The sequence below is a fragment of the Misgurnus anguillicaudatus genome, chromosome 21, assembly GCF_027580225.2.
Source record: "Misgurnus anguillicaudatus chromosome 21, ASM2758022v2, whole genome shotgun sequence".
Lineage (NCBI taxonomy): Eukaryota > Metazoa > Chordata > Actinopteri > Cypriniformes > Cobitidae > Misgurnus > Misgurnus anguillicaudatus.
In genome coordinates this window covers 33,161,197-33,188,293 of record NC_073357.2, presented here as the reverse complement: position 1 = coordinate 33,188,293, position 27,097 = coordinate 33,161,197, and the positions used below count along the sequence as shown (strand labels likewise).

At 38.4% G+C, this 27,097-nt stretch overlaps 1 protein-coding gene across 2 annotated transcripts; it reads left to right on the top strand.

The window, feature by feature from the left end:
• The first annotated feature begins 79 nt into the window (after window positions 1-79).
• Window positions 80-26,380, top strand: kif18a (kinesin family member 18A). 2 transcript variants are annotated; one of them, XM_055203774.2, is made up of 19 exons: window positions 89-223; window positions 467-553; window positions 880-1,234; window positions 3,177-3,334; window positions 3,724-3,828; window positions 3,930-4,040; window positions 4,474-4,671; window positions 9,856-10,032; window positions 10,162-10,236; window positions 10,770-10,870; window positions 13,990-14,152; window positions 14,445-14,609; window positions 17,544-17,665; window positions 17,885-18,123; window positions 19,736-19,795; window positions 24,402-24,750; window positions 24,958-25,047; window positions 25,187-25,296; window positions 25,880-26,380. In XM_055203774.2, exons 3-19 carry the CDS (start codon window positions 916-918, stop codon window positions 26,017-26,019), a joined length of 2,682 nt encoding a protein of 893 aa, XP_055059749.2. In that variant the 5' UTR covers window positions 89-223; window positions 467-553; window positions 880-915; the 3' UTR covers window positions 26,020-26,380. The 2 variants fall into 2 exon arrangements, with proteins under 2 accessions (XP_055059742.2, XP_055059749.2); XM_055203767.2 differs by lacking the exon at window positions 467-553 and having other exon boundaries at window positions 80-223.
• Window positions 26,381-27,097: the final 717 nt, after the last annotated feature.

Below are 27,097 nucleotides of genomic sequence, written 5' to 3'. Positions count from 1 at the left end.
GCCGGCGCAACGCCGCACGAAGTCAACCCTTTTGCCATACGTCACTTGACGTACGAATGCGTTCGTCCAATCAGCTGCAGGGAAGGAACAGCAGCTTGTGTTTGAATTCTTGGCGCTTTGGCTTTGGTTTAGCTTACTATCCGATGCAAAAGAGGCTTTAAAATACATTTTTACTTCAATACGGTTGTCAATAATTCGTCGCGGATACATATTGTATCTAATGGTATGTTAACGATTCGTACTTTTTAGCGTTAACCTAATATTTTGCGATTTAAGTAAAACGAGATGTACAGTTAGCCGATGCTCCTAGCTTAACGCTGGCAAATGCTACACATACAGTAGTTAAGTTGTAAAGTAAAGAACAAATATTAGCTGAAGCTTACAGCAATCGATTTTATTCGAATGTCAAATGAATAAACATTGTTTTGAAATGCAACGAAATAATTAATACCGATTTATTATGCAGGTTTTGGTCGTGGCCTTGCAAGGAAAACATTATATGGGAGTTCTATTGACTATAATGTAGTATGAGCATTGTGTTAATCCTTCATATGTAAGTGTTTATCAGTAATGCTAATAAGTCAATTTATTTCTTTATTCATTCATGAAAGTGACTGAATTCATTACCACAGCCACAACAAAGCTACAGAGCAGTGGATGTTCAAATATAGTAAACAATAATTATTTGTTATCATTAGAAGTGTTGTTATAATGAATAAACTAGATACAAATTGTAAATTATTATTATGCTGTACGACACATTTGTTACACTTTCTAACTTATGTATTTGTATATGAAAGAATTAACGTTAATATTTATTTATTTTTATTGCTTGATTAACTTCACTGTGAATGAATTATGTTCTGTCATGTTTTACAGGTAAACAAACATAAGGTAGCAGAATAAACCAGGACGATGCGAGATGTGGAGCTGTGCAGCCACGTAAAAGTGGTGGTCCGAGTCCGTCCTTTAAATGACAAGGAAAAGGCTGGGAATTTCAGAAATGTGGTCCAGGTGGTTGACAACCACATGCTTATCTTTGATCCCAAAGAGGAACAAGTGACGTTTTTCCGGGGGCAAAGGGGAGGCAACAGGGATGTACGGAAGAAAGCCAATAAAGACCTCAAGTTTGTGTTTGACAGCGTGTTTAGCGAAGACTCTTCACAGTTGGAGGTTTTTGAGAACACCACAAAAGCAATTGTGGATAGTGTCCTGAATGGCTACAACTGCACTGGTAAGAAAATAATTTTCTTTTAAAGGGATAGTTCACCCAACTCATCCTCATGTTGTTCTAAACCGGTATGAACTTCTTTTTTTCTGATAAACACAAAAGGAGATATTTTGATAAATGGTGGTTAACACACAGCTGCTGTAACCATTGACTTCCATAGTAGAAAAAAAAAAACAAATAATATGGAAGTATTGTGATAAATGATGGTAAGCACACAGTTGACGGTACCTATTGCATTTCATCACATTTGTTTTTTCCTACTATGGAAGTCGATTCATACAGGTATAGAACAACATGAGGATGAGAACATGATAACAGGATTTTCATTTATTGGTGAACTATCCTTTTAGGGTTATGTTAGTCAAATTAGTGTCAATGCATAATGTTAAATAAAGGGCTGTGCAAAAATATCGATACAGCTAACTATCATGATAGTTTTTCGCGATAGTGTATCGATATTTCTGTCTCTACTGTCGGTATTTTAATTAAGTAAATAAATTCTGTGTGCGTCAAATGACCTCCTCCGCCGCTGCTGTAGTTGTCGCTGTCCAGTGGTCTGTCATATACGGCCATCCGGCCAATATCTCAGAAGTTAGCAGGAGTGAGAAAATGGCAGAAATTTTAAAAACACCTGCAGCTTTCAAAGTTGACGTGTGGAAGCACTTTGGCCTTTAAAAAATTTAAAAAAATATGCTGTTTTTACATTTTTGATTTTAAAAATGTATCGCAACACGCAACGTATTGTATCGTGCCGTGATACATTGTATCATGCGCCATGTATCGTGATATGTATTAGTGCTGCACAATTAATCGCATCGCAATCGCGATGTCAGCCTGTGCGATTATTTGACAGCAAAATGTTGCAATTATATTAAATAAATAAATGTGTGGACTTGTTAACACAAACTTTCTGATAACAGTTTGATGATTTTCCTTGCTGTTTAAAAAAAGAAAGAAAAACTAACAAAAAAGGCAGTGCACGTGTGGCATGCACGTGTGTGGTGTGCGTCGTCACTTATACCAGAGCGAAGATGGATGCAGAGGAGGTTGACATTGATCTGGTAGCTAAAAAAAAACTCTGTGTCTGTTGTATGGCGGTATTTTGGATTTAGGATTACAGACACTGAGCAGTTGCTACATCACGTGGCAATACAAAAACATTTATAGTTTTACAAATACACATTTTAGCATTATCACTAAACTGTGTGTGGATTTTACTTAAAACCCATCAAGTTGACTCATGATACCGTTTAGTATAATCGCACATCGCAATATTAGCATCAATAACCGCAATGGGAAAAATTGCCCAAATCGTGCAGCCCTAATATGTATTGTATAGTGAGGCCCTTGCCAATACCCTGCCCTAGTAATATAACAACACAGTTTCCAATGATCAAAGTGAAAGTTCATAACCCCTTTAGCATAAAACGTTTTGAAGATGTGTGTGTTCAGCAGTTGTTAGCTTCAAAGTGTTTACCTATAAATTTAGTTTGTATTATTACTATAAAACAGGGGCTTTATATAAAAAAAAAAGTTTACTATGTGATTATGACGTGATTTCATTTTGGATTTTACATGGTTAAGGTATTGACTTGCTATTACCTTGCTTATTCTGCTTTTTGGACATAGACTGCAATAAATACTGCAATTTATAGATGTCCTCTTTCTGAGCAATTCAAAGTGCTTTGTGATTTGCTCAAGAGCACAACAGCAGAGCCCAGTTGAAGAGCTGTTGGTTCAAGTAGCTCTCTTCCATGTTTGCAACTTCTTCACCCAGCATTTTATAACTCTAAATTGAAAACATGGAGAGGAATGCAATTTAGATTATTTGCCGCTATTTGATACTTCTGAGTTCAGACTATTTTTAAGTCTGAGATTATCGTTGTCATGGCAAGCGAATAGCTGCTCGTATTTACCTTTGAATTTGTCTTTTATGTTTGGCCAGTGTTTGCTTATGGGGCTACAGGAGCAGGAAAAACGCATACAATGTTGGGCAGTGTGGATGACCCAGGAGTGATGTATTACACCATGAAGGAACTGTTTACTCGTATGGACTCCATCAAGGAAGAAAAAGTCTTCGATATAGCTTTCTCTTATCTTGAGGTGAAGTTTTAGACTGCCACAAATTCTGCATAAAAAACAGCAGTGTGCATTTATTCATTTTCATTTTAGTTTTGTCCTTGATAATTGGAGAACAGTACTTGTTCTAGTTCTGAGCTCAATTTCTAAATATATGAGACCTTGTCTGTGAAATCCAGGCTGTTGTCTCGTCTAGTTATTCGATTATTTAGAAGCATCATTAAAATTGACTTTTGTTATATTTTCGCAGGATGTTCTATACATTATGTAGGATAAATCAAGGTCACATGTCATTTACAGTGCTCCTAAAGTAGATCTTAAATTAGGTCTGCTTTATTACATGGCTAAGTTGTATAAGTTAGTCAGGCCTTTGTGTTCTGAGCAGCTGGATTTCTGTTTCTGCCTCTATACAGGTTTATAATGAGCAGATTCGGGATTTGCTATCTAACTCTGGTTCATTAGCGGTAAGAGAGGATGGGTCCAATGGAGTTGTGGTTCAAGGACTTACCCTGCACCAGGTAAAGTGGGCTTACGTGTGTTATTTCTGGATGAACGTTTGTAAACCACATTGATTAGCTTTGTCTGATGCATATGTGTGTGTTGTGTCATTATTTTATAGCCGAAATCTGCCGAGCACATCCTTGAAGCTCTTGATTATGGCAACAGGAACAGGACGCAGCACCCCACTGACATGAACGCCACATCTTCGCGCTCCCATGCCGTATTCCAGGTAAAATGTTGCTCTACGTTTTGATGCTTGGCTCTGAATATCATCCGGTTCTGCGTAACTGTTTTGATGCATGTTTCCTGGTGACTGAACAACTAATTTTCAAAAACCCTTTAGTTTTGATGCAGAGCACGCTGATGGGGTCATAAGTCTTTGCTGCTAAATAGAATAAATTAAGATTTTGGTGTTTTTATATCATTTTTATTTATATCATTTATATAAAAAAATTGACATGACAACAGTAAATCAAGCTCTTTAGCATGTCTGACTTGAAAGTATAGTGCATCAATTAAAAAGCAATTAAGGCTTTGATCTTCTCTGAGATGTGATATCTCGGTCTTCTTTTAGTTGGTCTATGTGTTTGACTGAGTAAATTGTCAAGTAGAAATATTCAGTCTGATTCACAGACTTTCTTGCCCCAATCTTATTTCATCAGATCTACTTGAGGCAACAGGATAAGACAGCCAGTCTCAATCCAAACGTTTGTGTGGCTAAGATGAGTTTAATCGACCTGGCCGGCTCAGAAAGGGCCAGTGCTACCAACGCCAAGGGGGCCCGTCTCCGAGAAGGGGCCAACATCAACCGGTCTCTTCTTGCCCTTGGGAATGTCATCAACACACTCGCCAACCCCAAAGTAGGTCTATACCTCCTGTAAAGTGAAAAACAATCTGAGTGATTCATTACCCAGAGCTTGCTGAAGAGAGATCTGTCTCATTATTTTAATTTAAATTGAGAACATTATGTGAATTTGTGACAAATTACAGTATGGGCCTGTATGTACACATCAAGTCAAATGAATTTTTTTGTATGGTCTTAAGCTTTTCATGTAAAGCTGTATGCTTCAATGTGCTATATGCTGTTGTTTAAAAGTGGAATGGCATCTTTAAAGGTGTTATCTGACAGGTAGAACTAAAATAGCTGTGCTGTCAGACATGAAAAAAGTGATCCCTTTTTATTGCAAGAATTACATGTTTTTTATCTTACTTGTGAGATCAAGATGGTGTGCTAGTGTGTCTACAGAGGGTGTGGTCTTGAAACGGTGGTGTGGTTAAGACCAGAACAACTTATATTGTTAAATTCACCATTCATATTGGTTTTGTAAAGGCAAATATATATTTGAATTCAGTCAGTGTGTTGAATTAAGACATTTAGGTCATGTGTAATTGGTGTACTCTTTGGTTTTGTAGAAATGCACGTTATAGAGAGCAGAACAGAAGATGGTCTTGTTTGTATTTGTTTTTGGTAGTTTAGCTTTTTATGATTTGCGTGTTTATTAGTATGATGTTTGTTGTTGTTATTTCCATATGAAATTTGAGATCAGATGGACCTGGAATCGGTACATGAGGTCAGATTTAACCAGCGGATAGCAGCACTTTAGTCCACCGAGTTGGCAGCCTCCATCTTACCTTTTCCTTACTCCTTTCAAAGCAGGCCTGCACTGAAGCTGCACCTGCAGAAAGTTCAGTTTATTCCATTTTACCGTATTTAAATCATTTTTTGTACTTCCCTCGCATGACTGGAGGTCAAATGCAATGAAGGTGTAACTTCTGTGTAAGTCTAACTATACGTTCAGGCCGCCAGGTCAAGGACGCTTGTCAAAAAGTACGGGGAAGCTTGTTGAAGTTTTGGCCGGTGGCCGCTCTGAAGTTTGTTTTTTCTGAACTAATGTTTTGGTAGTTTACATCGTATGTTTCTCCGGAATCAGCCAGGGAATAAGAATGTCTAGGCTATATTCCGATTTGTTGCTGGCGTTTTGCCGCTGCTTGCCGCTGAACCATGTCATAGCTCATTACCATAAAGTTGAGCTTCTTTCAACTCTCTGACGCTCTGGTTGCTCAAAACGCGACGCTGATGGATTTGATGCTCCTTGCAGCTGAGAGAAGCCAGCTTCCATTGTAAATGAATGACTTCCGGTAACTTTGGAGCTCATGTTGGCGGTGGTGTGAACGTACAGTAAAGCTGCATTCAGACTAGCAGTAGCAGAGCAACGTGATCTCATTGATTTCAATGGAAGCTTGGCGACTTCCAGCAACACGAGTGACAGCGACCATTGGTGACTGGATGGGGCGTGTCCAGTCGTGCATCAAAGTTCAGAAATGTTTAACTTTATGCAAATTATGTGCGACTTACGGGAGCGACTACCAATGAGAACGAAGCAGTGGAGTTCAAGTCATCTGTCTCTCATCAGTTACTGGAGTGGACAGTACTCGTTTATGACAACCAGATTTAGAAACGCCTCTTTTTAAAGAGACGAGCGATACAAAGTCGCTTTTAATGTGAATGTACCTTAAGAAACACTGCACCAGGATCTGGCTCTGATGTAAGCAAACATGTTTGTTGTGTCACTATTACTTATCTTCACTGTAGCCTTTCTTGATCTTTATCCAGTCTGGGTCGGCTCGGTTCATAGTGTGATGTGACACATGCACCACCATTGGCTCTGATGGTATTAGCCTTCCTTTGGTCTTTACTTTTGGGACAAACCCAGAGACTCTGCTGGCTCTTTGGTTCAATGACTGATTTTATCAGTTGGAATAGCTACAGCTCTCTTAGCCTAGACTTGTTGTGTACACTTATCCGTCTCAGGGCTGGCTTTGTGTGTGGATGAGTGCCGACTTCAGTACACCTCCACCAGAGACACTGTGTGGAATTCTATCCAGATTTTCCGTCTTAGAGATGGTTTGAGGGTAATTTACCACCCAATCCCATTAGCCCGTGACGGATATAGAATGTAGTCTTAGAAAACGGTTGTTAAATCTGCCTTGTGGTGTTTGTTTTGTGCCATTATAAACCATGCCTTAATTAATATTGGGTGTTAGTGTATGTTTGCTGCAGTGTCTGTCTCAAATCCTGATGCTTAGCATTTACATCTCATTAGTTTTATGAAGAAAAGAAAATGGGATTGTGTGTTAAATGCCTGCTCAATTCACAAAACTATATTCCTAGGAAGTACCAAGATAATGGACTGAGTGTTTTATTTACATAAAATAATATACATTTGTGAAGTGTATGTAATAAAATTAAACATGTACAACCTAGGGTTGTGACAATTAATCGGGCAAATGCCCGTTTTCTCAATTAATGAATTTGAATGAATTGCGGTGAAATGCCGCCACATCCAAAAGCCAGAGGACGTTTATTAACAATAAGCGTTTTGTTAAATTGCTTTGTTGACCACTTTTTCCTCTGTCATCTCCTGTCAATCTTGCTGCCGTCTCGCTCTCTTTGCTAGTGCTTGATTGTGCACACAGGCGCGCGTCCACTGCTCAACATATAGAAGTTTCTTAAGGCAGAGTAATAAATAGGTTATTTGCATTTTGCGCCGAAATAGAAGGTCGGATTAATATCCCTTTAGCCAAGACTCATTTATGTGGTCAAATGTTAATGGGACAGTTTTAACAAGTCAGATATATATCTGATCAGAGAAGTGACCAGGTGTAAAATGCCCTATAACGACTGCTGGAATGTTAAAAAAAAGTCATTGTTAAATAATGTGACATAAATATTGTAAAAATGACATTCTGAAAATGTAACTTGTGCAATGGTGAGAAAATTGGTAAAATAATTTGTATAAAAATAATGAAAAAAAGTTCTGTATTCGGCCTTCCGCTGAGTTTTTCATTTTATTCGACTTTCGGCCAAGAATTTTCTTTTCCGTTCATCCCTATCTATTATCATTTTTTGTTGTTGAAATGGGGATAAAATGTGTGAGTATGTGACTACATTGTGAGTGTTGCTAATTTTTGATAATTACTATTGCGTTAAAACGCATAACCTACACGTTGACCTTCAACTCAAAGACGTTTACGTTCTCTTCTTACCCAATCTCAGCTGAAAATGTGCATATATGGTATTTGTAATGTTTATAATTTTGTTGACAATGCCAAAACATTTTTTTTTTTTTTTTTGCAATATGTCTTGTAAGTAGGCTATATGTGTGTGTTTTATTTGTTTATGTATGTTTGTGTCTTGTGGTTTTTGTATTTGTCGTTTGATGCTGGACTGTTTTGGCTGGTGTGTGTGTAAGGTGAGGAGGTTTGTCTCTGTCTCCAGGCCCCTCTATGCAGCTTCATAGGTATTGTTTTCATGCCATCCGCATAAATTAACCTGTCATGCAGACGGCTCTCCTTACCCACGTTCTCTTGGGAGGGCCCGAAACAGGCCATCACACACACACACACACACACACTGCTAACACGGTCGTGCCAACAGAGGGAACATGCCGCCTTCAGAAAAGTGATTGCTAGCGAAACTTGCTAGCAATTACTTTGTGTGTGGCAATGTTTTTGTTTGTTACGTAAGATGGTGTTTTACCACTAGAAATGCCCTCTGTCGGTTTTCTACTCCCGCTTTTCTGAATACTGCAGTAATTCTTAACAGAGAAGGAGAATTGACTGGAAACTGGGACGCAGGCTTCATCTCTCCCCTTTAAATGAGGGTTTTCTATGTTCCCAGCAGGCCATCGCTTTATAACTGTAATGAAAGCATTATCATAAACAAAGTCCAGATGTATGCTGTAGTTAACATCAGCTGGATGCACTTGGATATATAAATTTCCACTGTGTTTTTGCCTATATTTGTGTTAGTGTTGTCGATTCACTTTTACCTTCATGTAAATTTGGCTTTGATGTGTGGAAGCCAGGATGTGTACTACATACAAGTCACTAAATCCTGAGATTAATTAGACAGTTGGTTCACGCATGCTTTTATTCGGAGGTCAGACAGGCCAGTGAGATGAAAGAGCGTGCCAACCGACTTTTTGAACATGTGTAACAGCACGATGCTATTGAAGTTGTACATAATTGAGACAAAATTGAAATTATTGTCAGGATCTGGAAGTTAAGGTCGGTCAGCATTCGTTTTATTTATTGAATAATTCGGTGTTATTGTGGAAACTGATTGAGATGTACTAAGGGCAGATGCCTGTCAGGGTTCCCACGGGTCCTTGAAATCCTTGAAAGTTTGTGAATCTGGGAGGAAATTCAAGGCCCTGGGAAGATTTTGAAGATATACATACATAGATACAGGTCATTGAAAGTGCTTGAATCTTTGAATTTTATGCAATAAGTTTTCTGGAAAAATCCATATTATTCCCTGTGTGGAGTAGGATAATATCATAAACATTCTAGACTTTTTAAGCACACGTGCTAAACTGTTCGCTTTAAATGCTTATATCTTCTGTATGCGAATGTTGATTCATACCAAAATGCTTTTTTGCATAGTTGTGTTTGACACATGAAAACGTCTCGGGTTACGTATGTAACGGTTGTTCCCTGAGAAGGGAACGAGACGCTGCGTCTCTCTTGTCATACTTCCTGCATCCCTGTAACGCCGTCTTTGGCAATATTTCAGATAGCGATATACTTCCTGGCTCTCGCGTCACCCTGTCTTTGTCGTTAAGCCTCACCATTGGTTAAAGTTGATATAGACGTTCAGACGCAATTACCCCTGGAGGCATCCCCGCAAAGTGTCAACGCAGTGACGCAGCGTGAGTTCCCTCGAAAGGGAACTGTAACAATGTATCTTAAAGGTAACACGATGTAACCTTGCTCTCACTTGAAATGTGTCCCCACATTTAGGCCTTGCATTTGAGGGTATTGGACCTGGAAAGTCTTTTTTAGGATTTCTGTTGTAAAAAGTGTATTTATTGTGTATTCAATTAGGATCATATCAGAAAAGGCCAGAATACAATTTTAGGCCTAACCTAATTCTAGCAATCTGTTTTCTTCCCTTCTTAGTCATTGTTTCCTGTTTCGTAGATGGCCTTTTATGATATTTTTGGATTTATTTGCGTGGCTCGGTTTGTTTTTTCTCCTAGTGTAAGAAGACGCACATTCCTTACAGAGATAGCAAGCTGACACGGCTCCTCAAAGACTCGCTCGGTGGAAACTGCCGAACTGTGATGATCGCTAACGTCAGCCCGTCCTCGTTTTCCTATGAAGATACGCACAACACTCTCAAATATGCCAACCGCGCCAAGGAGATCAAATCCACTGTAAGTCCCACACATAAACGCAGACCAACAACATGCCTTAAATCACCAAACATTGCTCAAGCTGATCTTGTCAGAATGGAGATGCGATTTAAACTGTTTCTGCTTGCTTTTAATCTCACTGTGTTTCAGCTGAAGAGTAATGTCATGAGCTTGGACAGTCACATCGGCCAGTATGCTGTCATTTGTGAAAAACAGAAAGCAGAGGTAAAAAAAACTTATTTTGAATATTATCTTTGATTATAGATGTGTTCAAAATTGAAAATACTAGATGGAGAGGAAGCAGCTTTAGATGCGAAATGTGAACCGCCCCATAGGCAGTATACAGTAGTCACTGCGTAAGAAACCCCTTAAGACAAATCTTATTGGTAATACCCTTTCAATTACAACTTAAAGGGATTCTTGCAACTGCAAGATGTTGTAACATACTGTCTACTGAGGTACTATCATCTGGTTAGACTTTAAAGTCAACATAGATGTATTGGAGTAGAAAATATCCCGCAATGTGATGCATAAAGTTGGTGGTAAAAAATAAGAAGCCTATATACAAAAAAAATGCACTGTAAAGACCAACTTTATAGTGTGAAAGCTGCCTTGGTTTTAAACAAAACCTTTCATTTTGCCTCTATGTAGTACTATTTATTTAAAATAAAATAGTAAATCTGGTAGGTAGGGATGAGTCTAATCCACATGAGACTAGTGTAATGAGACCAAGGCTAAGTGTGTTTGTGTCCTTGTAGATCATCATGCTGAAACAGAAACTTCGAGAGTATGAAGAGCGGAAGGTGGAGGTTCCTGCCCTCAATCCAATCCCCATCCAGAGACGAGCCGAATTTGAGAAGTATGTGGATGCTTCCAAGATCATTTACATTAGCTTTATAAGCGTGCCATCATGCAACACCACAAACTGTTTGCACCCATCATGAGGTGACTTGAGGCCTCTGTTTTCCTTTGTTTAGATGTTGTTTACTTTATGCCATGTGTGATGTGCAGCTCATTATCACGGTCCTTTGAAACTTTGAATACGCCTCAATTATTCATAAGTAAGAGTACACAGGACAAAGCCAGACACCATCGCAGGTGGAGGTCTCCTTACTTCTGCATTTTTCATCAGGCCCAGTAGAGAGTCAAAGGCTTGGGTTTTGAGTTTTCCACTTTTTATTTAATTTTTCAAGGTTGTTTTTAATTTTAATTTCTGTTTAATGCATGTTTCATAAAGGAAACAGTTTTTGATACATGACCTCGCCCCACCCTCAGCCTTTACGTGTCTTTCTCCCAGGCTTTATTGTTTGTGGTTCTTGTCAGCAAAAACTGCAGCAACATCCATAGATGGGAGGGAGAAAACGAAGGACAGGGAGGAAAATCGCAAGGGCGGGAGGGATGGAGAGGAGAAAGAGGAGGGGGGAAAAGCTGAATGAGTCTCACTCCTACGTGTTTCATTCACCGGCATCAGAATTCACAACTTGCCGAGAGAGGGAGAGAGATGCTTAACGGCGAGGAGGGGCTGCACGCTCCCGCCCGCATTAAAAATTCAGGAGTCTGGCAGTGTCGGCCGCTGCACCAACATTATGGCCCCAAATACAGCTTCTGCACTCTCTCTCTGTCGGTTTATTTCATATTATTTATGTTTTCTAAGTTAAAAAAAACTAATATCGCTCACACAAGTGTGATATCTCAAAGCATTCATTGAGTCTGCATATGCAGTGATGTAAAAGGCTGTGTGCGGTAGGGAAGTCTTTCACGGCAAAACATTTTTTTTTCAATGGAAATGCAATGCCCCTCAGCTCTTCATGATATATAGAGGAGAAAAGATGCAATAAGATTTGATTTGGGTCCGTTCATTGCCAGGTTTTAGAGACGCTGCTTTGTGTGGTGTGCATGTCTCCATACAGGTGATCACTTTAGGTTAATAACAGTGAATCAGCACATGATTCGATGTGATTCAGAATATCCATCGTGGATTTGGCTGCTGCTGTATGTTATGTTTATCTTAGATAATTCTTGAAATACTATTTATTTGATTGTTTTTAAACCTGATTACACTGACAGTAATTTTTACTGCTGAAGGTTGCCAGGTAACTGTACTTTTGGCAACTAAAAGCGTTCCTGATACAGGATGCAGATGTAATAGTTTTGGTGGGATACACAACTGGCTGTAGTTTTTAAATATGTGATCACAAATGTTGACTTAAAGTGATACTCCAGCCAAATATCAAAATTACCCCATGATTTACTAACCGTCAAGCAATCCGAGATACATATCTCCATCATCTTTTAGACAAGCACATTTGGAGTTATTTTAGTAAATATCCTTGCTCTTTCTAGCTTTATAACGGAACAGGGATCAGAGAACAATTTCTGACTTTAAACTCAAAAAAGTGCATCCATCTTTTACAAAGTAATCCACACGTAGCCAATGGGGTAATAAAGGTCTTCTGTGGGTAATCAATCAAATCAGATCTTTTAAAATGATAATAACAAGCTTCCGATTTAAGCGGGAGTATTAGCATAGTAAGGCTTCATTGCCATGGGCACGTTGCACAGTTACTCTTGTGAGTCCAAGATGCCGTAGTTAACGGAAGTTAGTTATTGTAGTTTATGAAGTTGAAAATATGGATATTTTTTCTTACAAAATCGCATCTATTACCCGCAGAAGACCTTTATTAACCCCTTGGAGCCTTGTAGATTACTTCTGTGAAGGATGGATGCACTTTTGTCGGGTTTATAGTCAGAAGTTGTTCCCTCATCCCTGTTTTCTACAGTTATGGGGCGGTTTCTCGAGCAGAGTTTAGATGAATCCAGGACTTTTTTTCCTGATGGGAAGGCTTCTAGTGGACCAATCACAGTGTTTATGGTCCGCGTAGAACGGACGCGTTGTAAAAAAAATTACGAGGTGTGCATCAGGTGTACGCCGTAGAACCTTTGCACGACTATAAATTACACTTAATTATATAGACAGTTTCAGCAGTAACAACATAAACAAGTGGCTTTCGTGGTCAACACACAAATTCCTGTAAACTCAAACGCTAAGAATAAATAACAACAATGTAAATGTACTTTAAACTTAGTTTATTTATATAACAAGCAAAATAAACAACGCATAGATTACCTAGGAAACCAAAACATTTGTTATTTTCGACAAGGTTTTTGTTCAAAAGTTCATTTTAGCAACTAGTCAGACCATAATTTTTTTTTAAACCGTAAGTAAAGTTCGGACCAGGCGCGTATCGCATCACCACACATGCGTCCGATGAAACCATCTATAAGTGAAGTATTTTTAATATTCAATATTTTACTAAGTTCTTACCTCAACTTAAACGAATTAATACATACGGTACCTATCTTTTTTCAATGCGTGCACTTAATCTTTGTACAGTGCGTCGTGAATGTGTTAGCATTTAGCCTAGCCCCATTTATTCCTAAGGATCCTAACAGGGATAAATTTAAAAGCCATCAAACACTTCCATGTTTTCCCTATACTTACATAAATATGGGCGCACAAAATAAAATGTGGCGATTGTTTAAGCGGATAAAAAAATGAGAACTCTCGCTCAAACTTCCGTCAATATTACTGCGCAAAGAGGTCAAAGTGCGGCAAACTAAGTGCTCTTCCGCTATACACGCTAAACACGTTTTATTTGGTGCCACCATACTTACTCGTGTAACTACTCATGTAACAGTCTTAAAGTTTGGTGGCTTCTAAATTCATCCCTGTTTGGATCCTAAGGAATGAATAGGGCTACGCTAAATGCTAACACATTCACCACTTGCTGTACAATGTTTAAGTGCACGCATTTAAAAAAGATAGATATGTATTAATTAGTTTAATTTGAGGTAAAAACATAGTGACGTATTAAAAAATTGTGGTGTTTTCCTTTAATGTAAAAATAAATAAGTGCCAAGGAGGAAATGCTATGTATTGAATAGGTACGGTAACCGTGTGTTGATTTGTGTTTGCAGAATATCTGAGTCTATGCGCAGCGCGTTTGCAGCACGTCTGAAGGTCCGTAAGGAGCAGCTAGTCATTGAAAAGCAACTGAATGAAAGCAGGCTGACCATGAGACACAGGGAGCTGTGGCACCAGCAGAGCTTGATCTTCTTCCCCGACAACAGGGCTGAGAAGGTAACGGCACCATTTCATAAACGTCCACTTTGTAACCATTGAAAATTTGCTCTTTAAGCAGAGCAGACTTTAAAAGGCCCTTATTGCTGTGAAAATCTCATTAACCAAAGTTTTTACAATGAATATACATATTTGTAGCTTTGCCTTGGTTCTTGGGTAAAGTAAAATTTGCGAGCCATAATAATGTATATTTGTATTATTCCTTCCAATTGATTGATTAAAAAGTGTGCACACCCTATGGGTGTGAAACATTTGTTTGCAGATTTCAAATGTGTGTTTATATGCGTTCCAGGCCACCTGTAAGTACGAGCGTAAGTTGGCCTCCCTGAAGTCTCACCAGGAGCACCTGCAAAAGCGCTTGCTGGAGAGCGAAAAGCAATTTCAGGAGAACGAGGGATGGCTTCACCGCATCGAAAACGAGATGAAGATGCTTGGACATGAAGGACAGTCTCCAGAGGTTAGTGCAGGGTCAAAAGTCGTTTCATCATCTCACTGTATCAAAGTGTATGAAAAGTTAATCGGCGAGCCAACTGATAAAGTCTCTGAAAAGTCATGGAGATTTATAAGTACAAAAGTGTTGGAACCCTTGAATAAACATTGTAGTATTCTGTCCTTCACATTACAGGACACACTACCACTAGCATCTCCCCTGAACAGCTGTTACACATATGATGAATACAAAATACATGCAGTTTCAGAAAGCCAACTGCATTGACACTCAATTCAATGCTTTTTGGTTACGACATGGCCATACTGTGAGGCCTCCATGTCAGCAAATGCATAATACCAAAGAATGAAAAATTTAAATAGATAAAAAAATCGGTCCATACTCTAAAACTTTAATCATTTCTGTGGTTTTGTTGTTTTTTGTTTTGTTTTTGAGGAAGACAGTTTACTTCAGACCCAGACTGAAAGACACTTGCATGTTATCCATTTCTGAACTTTATAAAAAATCTTTTCTACCCCAGAAGTGAAGCACTACGGTGCCAGTCTGTAGTGTTGTCATGTCTAAAACGGGCTTACTGCTCCTAAGGCCTTGGATAGCAAAGCTCTTCTGAAGCACTTGTTTGAGCCCATGATCTGCGGAGATGGCCAGCTCAACTTAAAAGAGGAATACAATTATCTTTGTACTGACAGAGCTGGCATAACTTCTGCCTCTATCAGAGGTTTTTTTTTTAACTTGACGGTCACGTTCCCCTTGAGCAATTTTGCAACCACGTGTGCAGTGGTCTTGCTGGTGGTAGTAAACCATTGATCAAAGAATTATAACGCATCTCAATTTAGTACACGGCTCTTTGGAATGCTCGATTCTCATTGGCCAGTCGCGTCATTTGCAGGTTTATTATTCCCAGATAACAACTGCTCAAAACTAATAACAATAATGCTGCAAATCATTTAGACACGTTATAGAGCACCTATTGTCCGATTAATGTTTTTACATTTCCTTTGATGTGTAAGTGTGTATTAGTACATATTAACAATATGCAAATGGTACAAACCCCAAAGTAAACGATGACGCGAGTTATCGTCACCAACGTAAATCTCTTTTCTTGGACTACAACAAACACACGGATTGTAGGCAACAGTTTACTTCCTGCGATTGCTGATGTAGACAAGACCGACATTATCATAATTCCTCCGCTTCGGACCACAGCCTGTAAGTTAACTTTTGACGTCAGAGGTATTCAGACCAATCACAATGTACAGATTAGCTGGCCAATCAGGGACACAGCGCTTTTCAAATCCGTGCATTTCAGGAAAAGAGTGAAATCTGGAGCTACAAAAATGTACAGTATGTGGAAAATAATGTTTTTTTAACCATAAACCACGCGAGCACACTGTATTGTACAAAATACACAAAATAACGTTTTTTAGCAATGAATATGTGCACTTTAATATTACACAAAAATTAAATATAAATATGTCTGTTAATAACAGATATTACTTTATATTCACATATGATTAAATCAAATAGCATGTTTATGACATTTGAACGTCTTTGTCTTTTCCAAAAAAAAAAAAAAATTAATGATTTAATTTTTTTTTATTAATATTTACTGTTCCTTACCTTACTTTAGAGGTAAACCGGCATGTTATAAGTGGTTGTTATTGTGAAATAAGCCCTTTAGTGTAATACAAGACCCACACTGCCGGGGATTATTTCTGGTATAAAAACCGGCTGCCTATACATTAGCCCTAACATAATGTTTTTCTTCTAATAATAATAATAATATAAGAGCTTCTGTCCTATGGCTTAGTTTTTGTTTTCATCTCAGATTGTGGCCCCCACTGTGTGACCATCTTTGTGTCTCTCTTTTTATCTCACACCTTAGTTTACCCCATCCCTCCATTTCCCCGCCAGAGGATGTCTTAATAAAAGAAAAATCAATGCGTTTTCCTCGTCACTCCCTACAGCTGCTCGCCTAAATCCACACCTCTTTTCTCGCTCTCATTTTTCCTCTCCTGTCTTTTTTTTCTTTTCCTGGAAGTAGAACGGAGTAGTGACGCACCCGCCCGTCAAATGTTCTGTGCTCTGCTGTTTTGCGTTTTCTTGCGTCAGAGGGGGTAGAAGGCTCCTCAGAAGGTGCATTTTTAGTGAGACACAAAGAAAACAAGAAGCTAGACTAAAAACAACATCTGAGCAGTTTCATCGTTTTTGTAGCGTCTCATCTCTGTTGCCTTTCTCATTATAGTGCATGGATGAGATGGATTATTCTCACCTTCCTTTTCTTCACATGCAAATCTGTCACAGTGTCATTCCTTGGTTTGACGTTCGAATAAAATTTGCCATCTAATAGATGAATTGAGATTGCACAGCCATACCTATGTCCTGATGGTTGCTACTGTTAATATGATTGTTGGGATGTAGTATAAGTCTCTCTGGAAAACTATTTCTGCTTGTTTATTGGGACTGTACTCGCCCCAGCAGGCCCGTTACAGTCGATAATACAGCTGACAACAAATTCTTTCGTACTGTTTTTAAAGGGATCACAAATCGCTTGTCAGTGATCTTTGCAAATAAAGTAGATCAAACAATATTACAAAAAGTAACAAATTAAATTAAGCAAATCAATCAAAATTGCCAGCCATAGTACTGAATAATCAAAAAGCTATTTTTGTTGCCATATCACTCAGATGTTGACAGAATCATCTACATTAAACAACAATTGATATGTATAACATGCAAATACTATGACAGTAATACAAACAACTACTGTAACGGCGTGTATACCTTTTTAAGCCTCCAGGAACGGCCTTTCATAAAATACAGGACCGCCTTTTGTGGTAATAATAGAAATCATGCTGCTTAATACTTTTGATAGCATTTATATTAATGGTCTTGTATAGGAACTTCATTGCGTTAAGATGTCTTCATGTTTGTCTTTTCTAGGAGCTGCAAAGAGAACTAAAGTGCCATCAGCTGCAGGTGAAGATCGCTGACCTTCAGCAACACATTGAGCACATGAACCACCTCATCAGTGTGCAAGACCAGGAAAACGCTCACACGCACAAGTATGAGTCAACACTCGTATAGGTTTTTAAACCAGGATTCATGTTGTTAGGCTTAGTCACCCAGAATTTATATGAGTTTGTGGGAAACCACATGCTTTTTTACATGCACTGGAGCATTTTTTTGTCGAATGTTCTTTGTATTAATTTCAAATTTGCAATGTAAATACCTCGTCTGTATCATTCAGCTACATCACCTTTGTTCTTCACCTGTCCTGTCAGGTTGGTAAACGCCCTGCTGTCCACCTGCCGCCGACAGCACCTGGCGTTGAAGGCCGAGAGCATCGCCACAGATGACGGCGAGTGGGAGGAGCTGGAGCGTCTGGTGCACAGAGAGAGGGGCGTGGTCTGGGCAGACCAGGAGAAACCAGAGGAGAGGGTTGATGGTGGCACAGGAAACACTCAACTACAGCCCATCCTGTCTTTCTCGCACCTCATTTCTCACCAGAGCACGCCGTGCAGTAAGTGATGAAATCCAGTCGAATTTCACGTTAAATAGTAAACATTTCTGTGAGTTGATTCAGCAAAAGAAGAAGAAACAAGGCATTGATTTGCTATAAATAAGAAGTACCTTGAGGAGTTGTCCCACGTTTGAAGTTTCACCGGAACTTTTACAGTCCTCAATAACATTGTTGCAACAAAAATACAATATAATATGCAACAAACACACTCCTGTTATCTGAGAACATGAGCAATTTGATGAATAATTAACTAATTTAACACATTATGATTTAACCTTATAAGTTTTTTAATGCATTTAAGACAAGAAATATTAGCAATAACGCAAATAAAAAGAGATGTAGAATAAATAATAACAAAAGATCAAAGATACAAATGAATTAAACGGTGCTTATCTGCAGCAGCATCACGATTCAGAAAATCTAATCTAAAATAAAACATTTGTGATTCATCCCTGCATATGCAGACGCAAGTATGTAATTAAAATGAGGTATACAGTAATTTGTATTATGTTCATGATGAGTTTAAAAGTTACATTAAACTTAAATTGATCGAGCTAAGTTAAGTTTTCACTTTCTCATCAACCCTAATAAAAATTGTCAACAGCGTTTTTGAAATGTCAACATTTTGAATATAAAAAGCAGATGAACGGTTCTGTTGTCACTCTCATCGTTATTGTGACACATTGGGAGATGGTAAACATGAGGGTTCAGCATCACACGGGCAATGGATGCATTTAAAAATAATCCAATTCAAGACAGCCCGCAATTGCTTCAGAATGCAAATCACTAATGATGAAACTTGATTTTGTCATATCAGTGTTGCTTTTGAAGAATAAAGTGTTATTGTTGTCACCGCGCCGAGTGCTGACTCTAGAGCTTGTTTGTGTAATGTCAATTTTGACAAGTGTCCTGGAGCTCTGAATAGGCGCTGAATTAGACGTATTATTATAAACAAGTGATTGAGTAAGAGAGCGCTGTTTGCATGAGAATGACAGCGCGCGCGTGTGAGCAAGCTCTTGTATGGCCGCATATGCACTCGGAGTACAAGCACTCGTGTTACATCAAGTGTACTCGGATTTGTATTTGCATCTTGTTTTATTATTCATTGTTAGATCCATTTGCAGGTTTTTTTGTGTTTGAGTGCAGCTATTTAGTAAGCGAGAATATTATGGTAATTAATTCCTCTTGAAAATGAACACCTAAACATTCATAAATATTTAAATGGAGAGGTATCGATAGAGGTGAAATGAACTGCTCAATTTCTGACTGCTCTAAATATTCCTCTTTTTTTGTAAGATCCTATGTGCATGAAATATTATTTTTATAATAATTAATATATAATAATTGGGGTATTGTTTGTAAGTTTTACACACTTTATTGGTAAAATAACCTTGCAAACGTCTGTAGCCATATGATAAAGCTCTTCTTCAACGCTGTGTTGCTCCCGTGACTTTCTGCTTTCAGCGTCAGTGTAATGTGATCTGCATTGTGTGAGTGTTGACAGATGTTAATGCCTTGATTAACACATGTTTACTTCCTGTGTGATGTATATATTGGCCTGAATAGATTGGACAAGAGCAAATAAATAAAACAATGCGTTCTTTTTATTCAGGTGCAGAGAAACGCACGCGCCGAACCTCACAGCGACTGAGACTCGCACACTCATCTAAAGGTAAACTCATCTTTATATACCTCTTCTTTACCTCCATGTTCCGCTCCAACATACTCCGCTTCTGTCATCAATCCAGCTGCCCAACTTTGTATCATTGCTCATACTGACAGGCCATGCGTGTGTGTTCCTTTATAGGTGGGCTGTGCCTTTAAAGAGATAGTTCACCCAAAAATGAAAATAATGCCATTAATGACTCACCCTCATGTCGTTCCAAACTCGTAAGACCTCCGTTCATCTTCGGAACACAGTTTAAGATGTTTTAGATTGTCTGAGAGCTTGTTGACCCTACATTGAAACTCTATGTACGGTATACTGTCCATGTCCAGAAAGATAATAAAAACATCATCAAAGTAGTCCATGTGTCCGAATCAATGGCGGCGCCTGTCAAGTCACGCGCGTACTTTGAGATGTTTTTCTCACGTCAGAGACTGACATGATTGTTTCTCGTCACTTCTTCTGATTTATTGAACCAATGTAGTCACATTAACTATTTTAAAGGGGGGGTTCAATGGTATTTCATGCATTCTGACTTATTAACACAGGTTTAGAGTTGTTTCCTCATGCTAAACGTAGGCGAAGTGTCAAAAAAGCAGTTGGGGGTGTTACAGAGTATTTCTGTGCCGAATGCACTTCGCTAGGGTTCGTACAAGTTTCGGAAAGTTTTTTTTCGATTACGGGTCCAGCTGACATTTCAGGGGCTTCTATATGTATCACTTCTTTATATGGGCACTTCACCCGGAAAACCCCGCCCACCCGTCAATCAGCGGGAAATGCTAGAACTTGCAAACATCACATCACGCGACAGCTTTGTTTAATTTCAAAACTCAACAATGGCATGAATGAAGATGTGTGTTTTTGAATGTAAGGAGAAGTAAAGTCACCCTTATGGAAACAATGGATATAGTTTATTATCCGGGGGAGCAGCGGAGTTTTGCGTGTGTGTTTGATGCACTGGAATTCATTGAAAAGTCCCAACCGAGTCATGAGTTGCATGTGGTAAGTAAGACCTCTGTGTTATGTTGTTCATTTTCTTGTATGTTATTGGAAAGATTCTGTAAAGCTAATCTTTCTTTTATAAATCTGATTAAAAACTAAAGACTCTTCGGAGATATAAAGGATGTAATACTACTCTATAGGTACTCCAGATTAACATCAGAAATGCAGAAACGGCTTGTGTTATGTGAGCTTTAATGATGTCTTTGCTGCCTTTCTAAAACCTTGGATTGCTGTTAAATGGGGGGTCAGAAAGATCTTGCATTTTATCAAAAATATAATTTTTTTGTATAATTTATTATAAAAAATATATAACTTATTTATTTAAAAATATATAATTTATATATTTTTTATAATTTATTATAAGTTATTACAGGTGTGGAACAACATGAGGGTGAGTAAAGTAACGATAAAAGATTCATTCTGGGGTGAACTAACTCTGGTACAAGTTAGACTAATGCTTATTTTGTATAGCTGTAAATGATTTTACTTTAGCAATTTCACGTTTCATAAATGAGCTTTGTTTAAAACAGACCCCTTTCAGGCAAGTCCACCTAAATTGCTCTACAAAAGAAAATATTTAAATACATTTTAATAATATAATTATTAAAATCTTGAATGAAAATCTGTAAGAAACAGAAGTTTGGATAAACCTGTGTTTCAACTCAAAACTCAACTCGTTTTGATTCTTTCAGGAGTTGCAGGCACCAAAATAAAATGTGTTAAAAGCTAAATCATATTAGTGCCTTAAAGAAACCATAGGATGAAATTGAGTTTGGCTTTCTTAATTATGTGGATAATTCAACAGAACAGCAGAAGCATTGGTAGTTTCGCTCAGAAACAGACGGTGTGCGTTCTCTGCGTCCATTGAATGAAATACGAAACATTTTACAGGATGGAGGGAATAGAAGGGTGAGAAAAAAGGGGAAAGGAAAAAAGGGAAAGCTTTGGGAAATGTGAGTTATTGCTCAGTAAATGGAGAGTAATGATATTTGCTACAGAACAGGTGTTCTTCATTTGATTGAGACACGCTGTGGGAAATACACTTTTTTTTGGAAATTCAGAAAGGAAAAGAGGAAGTGGGGGAAAACACAGACGGATACTGTTAAAATATTTAAAAATTTTGCATTCTGTAGTACTGTGGATATTGTCCATGAATTGCTTTGTTGCACGTTGTATTTATTAGTGATAAAACAAATTTCCTGTGTGTATAATAACTCATTTTTGACAGGGAGAATGGGGTGTTTCTTTTCTTTTGTTTTGTTTTGTTTTTTTTATTTCACCGCACCCCCTCTTCCACTGGTTGTTTAAATTTTAATGATTAATTTCAAACACCATATGGAATTTGACCAGGTCAGGACAGTGTAAAACATGACTTCATTTTTTCAGCGTTGGGAAAATAATGGAGCTGTTTACAGCGATGAATAATGATTTGTTTACTGTCCTATAAAAGCGAGCATGTTTTGTGAGCGTGCACGGGCATCAGTCAGGTGTCGTGTAGCGTCGGCACGCCTACAAACTGTTCACGGACCATCTGAGCCATATTGCATTTAAAAATCGTGCACATTTATCAGACCACTGGGGGAAAAAATCTTGTGTTTACAAGTTCCCAGGCTGCTACAATGAGCTGTCTGAGGAAGAACTAGTTACTGGATCAGCCTTAGTTTGTTGTGTTGCATCATAAAGGAAAATAAACAGGGTATCCTTAAGTTAAACATTTTGCATTATTATTATTTTTTTTATACATTTTTGGATTTTCCTTCTGAACTTTTTATATCACGACCTACACACTTAATTCTTGTCTATGAAACCGTTTTAGAAGATATTTGAAAAGTCCTGTATGCAACCACATTTTCAGATAAATGTTTTGCATTTATTTATTTATTTTTTAAAGTCTTGTGTTCCAGATTTGAGGATATAAAATATACATTTTTGAGTCTTTCACCAATACAGAAATGAAAGCTGCATGTGTTCAGTTTGTCCCATGCCGTTTTCCCGGTTCTCTTCAAAAAGACAAGAGAGTCCTGTGTACCAAAACTGAAAGAGATGGAGATTAAAAAAGGGTTATTATGAATGAACGTCCGCCCCACCCCCACCACCGACGCGCTTCATGACGATATCGTCTCTGCACTCGTGCTCAAGTGCTCGATGGAGAGATGAAGTGCATGAGAGTGAAGGCATGGAAAATAGTGATGGAAGAGAGGAGAGACGCAGGAGGGGGTCACGTGTCACAGTGCACGAGACTGCCGGGTTCCTGCGTGCCAGACCTGACCCTGTTTTTTGTTTCTTTCCTCCTTTCATCACCATTGCTTTGTAAATTTGCTTCTGTGATTTCATGTTTTTATTTCATCATTTTTTTCCTCGTCCTTGCCTCTTTATTCAGTCAGTCTCTCTCCCTCTATTGTCTATCTCCACTCGTCATCTAGCCTCTCCGTACCGCCGACCCTCCGCCCTTCCGAATTTCATTCATAAAATGATTCCTCGGTGCAGGGAGGGGGAGCTATCACATATAGTATGAAACGCTCCTGGATTGGCCGAGGACGATTCTGCAATAAAAAGAGAGCGAGAGGGAGGCGTGAGCCAGGCGACCCTAATCCGCAGTGGCTTCATCCAGAAATAGCGCCTCATGCATGTTTTAATCCCGCCAGCCAAAAATATGCCACCCAGAGCACTCTGTCGCCAATTACTGATCGCACCTATTCCTCTGCCTCCGCTTTGGGCCATACATCACTGTCCACCAATCGGGCTCCCTTTTTTTTCACCCCGATCAGCGTCACCTTGTTCTTCTCCTCTTAAGTTTGTTATTTGTGCGCTAGTTATGTGTCTAAGTGAGCCATCAAAGATTTTAGTTTTCAGTTCTCAAACTTTCTTTTGCCATTAGGGGTGCGTGTATAGTTAGTCATTAACAGGATGTCAGGTTCTCTACCATGCAATCCAGATTTCTGAGAATCGGCACTGACTCAGAGAGAAAGAGAGATGGCCGTGTGTCAACAGTTTGACCAGCAGGAGCTCTAAAGCATTGCGATTGGTCAAGAACGCTTAAGATGCAGCCGCAGTGTCTCTCTCTCTCTCTCCCTCTTTTCTGCATCGTGTGAGTCAGTGTGCGGCCAGACTGCGACGTGCTCCAGCATACTCCGCCACTCAATATCCAACGTCAGACCCCTCCAACAGCTTCCTGGAGCCACCCTTCCCTTCCTCACCCACATAGACATCATACTGCCTGTCTTGATGAAGCAAAGAACCTGGCCTTTAGCATCACGTAGCTCTTGATGTGCACTCAAACGGTCACGTGATGAGCTTGACTAAATTATTCAGTCTGGTAGGAGTAAAGAATGTTTGCCCATATGCATCAGTGATGGGAATTGCTTGCGTGTACGTGCTATACGTCTCTGGGGTTTAGAGCTTGGAATGGGCTTCGGCAATCAGATGGCAAATATTGTAACGTGCCAGTAATGTGGATTTGATTAAATAAAGTTTCAAGTCATCCATCGGACAAACAGACAGTGTTGTTATGTTCGGCCTATAGTCGCAGATTGGAGTATTTGTTTTACGGCTTTAAACAAATGTGATCGTTTATCGAATGCAAGCTTATGTTTTGCTTTCTTTCTGTCAGCGGGTAGCCCTCAAAATCAGGATGCAGAGGCTGAATGTGCTCCTAAAAAACCAATCAGGAGGAAGCTGTCCGTGTCTCCTGCAAATCCAGGTGAGGATGGAGCAATTCCTGTGCCGCCCCACTACCCTCCTGCCCTTCAGGAGGTCTTAAGGCAGGAGGGCATGTTCCCAATACAGTACACTCCTCAGGGCCAGCCACATACTTCATGCACCTTTGATCCAAACTCAACATTCGACGTTGGTCATAATGAGGACACGGCCGGCGCCAATGCCACAGTAGTCCTATCACCTGAGCCACCCATGACTCTCCGGGCGCTACGAGCTAACAATGGGAATGAGCCACCTAAAAGGTATCAGAATGGTTATCTGCTAAATAATATATTTGTTTTAAATGAAAGAAAATACTTGACTTACTCTCAGTCATTATTAAAGATATCAAGGTTATTTTTCATAGAATGTTCTTTACATTATGTGTAAAAATGATTTGATCAATTGTATTTAATAGCGAAGCATTAATAAGAGGCACTGATTGAATATTTGTCCCAACTTCCTCTTAGGTTGGAGATCCCATCGCTTTTAGACCTGCGAAGATCCAAACCATCTTACATGGCCATGACCTCGGCTGCTCAGGGCAAGCGCAAATTCGGGTATGTGTGTGTATTTGTTGTGGAGATATGTTCACTGGGGCTTTAATAGGGGCCGTTTAGATCATGGCTCATTGATATTTCACACTCTTGGTATTTGCCAAAATCTCACTTAGTATGTGTGTGTGTTTGCGTGCAACAGTTCCAACGATGGGAAAGAGGAGAGTTCTCAAGCCATAGCCGCGGCACCCAAGCGTATAAAAAGAGATACCTGCGAGGCGTCTAAAGCACTACGAGTCCGACGTTTTGGAGGTTGGTACGGCTGCATCATTATAGATACTTGAATAATTGCAGTTCTCCTCTACTGGCTTTGCTTTTGTACCTTAGATATCAAACACGAGCGTCTCTCTTATTATATTCCATTTATGAAGTCCTCACACGATCCATTATGTTTGGTAAAGTATTCTAATAGTGTAATGGGCGGGCCGGCTGACAGCTGTGAAACGATGTCAGGCGCACCGCCAGAAGCACACAATCTCCTCCTCCCACTCCCAATGGTTCTCTTACTCTCACACTTTTATTTTCTTTAATAATAGAATGCCATAAATTGGCTGAATTTGTCCCTTCCATACACAAGTGATTGTAAGGTGCTTAGTGTAATTTACCACAAATTTTTAAATTAATAACTAAAAATTAAACATGCATAAAAAATAAAAGAGTGAAGTTTATATACATAATAAGCTAAATTAAAAGGACAATTTAAAAAGAAAGTATAATATTTTAACTTTTTAATATTTGACACTTCAGTTTTATTGTAGATATTAAGACATTAAATCTGATAAAAAGAAACTACTTGTCTTATAAAAACTATAATTCTCTTTTTCTTCTCTTCTAGTTTCATCTGAGAATGAGCCACGTCGAATAGTAGTACGAAGCGTATCTGAGGGAAACCTCCATCAGCTCGATCAGCGCAAGCCCAAATCGGGCTCAATGGGGGCTGCTGCATTCTTTAGAAAAGTAGCCAAGAGGATGTAAGGGACGTCCACTGCTATTAAAGACAGTTTTTTCATACACCGCCTTTCTCATGAAATGTGTAGTTGAAAAGTTGTAAATAAAAGTCTGGTTCTTGGGCTTCGTTATTTTTAGGATTTTTTATGTTAATTTTTAAAAAAAGAAATGTTCTTAGGAAATTTGTTTAGTCAAATTTGAAGCAAACATTAAAGTATTGCATTTTTACTGTTGTCTGGTCTGGGTCTTGTAAAGCAACTTGGTTCACTTGTAACTACTGATTTTTTTACTCTTTTAAAAAAGAATTCAATTAAAATGTCTCAATTTAAAAAACTCAGGTCAGTTGTGTTTGTTATTTGATAGATTAAAATGATTATTATCCCTGTGATTTTATTTTTTCTTGGCTTACATACATTGTTCTGCATTTCACCTGAATATTTAAAGGTAATAATACCTATGTCAAAGTAAAGTTAATTAAAAATATAAATCATCTGGGGTTTAAACATTTTAGTCGATTATTTAACTAAACTGTATAGTAAAAAATAAGTGATATATATTAAATAGTGATACTTATTAATATAAAAGAGAAGATAAGACGTTTTGAAATAATAGGGCTGGATTATACAGATTTTCTTAAAAACTCATCTTTGATTATTACCCAGTGCATGCAGTCCTCTTGTTTTTTGTTGAACTGGGTTTAGCCCAAATGTAAAAAAATAAAAGTTTAAGGTCGATCTTTGTTCATTCATTTGTCTAAACCAAATAAATAGGAATAGGAAATAAATAAGGAAAAATGAAAATTGACAAAAAACATTAAAAAAATATTGTTTTTATGGCTGACTTTTTTTCTGTTGGACAAATAAAGGAAATATTTATAATGATGTAAATGATTAAAATAATTAGCTAAAGTCACAATTAAACAACGTTCCAGCCAACAATGGAATCTTATATTAACTATACCATCAATTGTGTTATTTAAAGTTCACCTATTTCATTAAAAAAACGTTATTTTGTATATTTGGTATAATACGATGTGTTGGCATGGTTTATGGTTAAAAAACACATTATTTTCCACATACTGTACATTTGTCAAGCCCCAGATTTC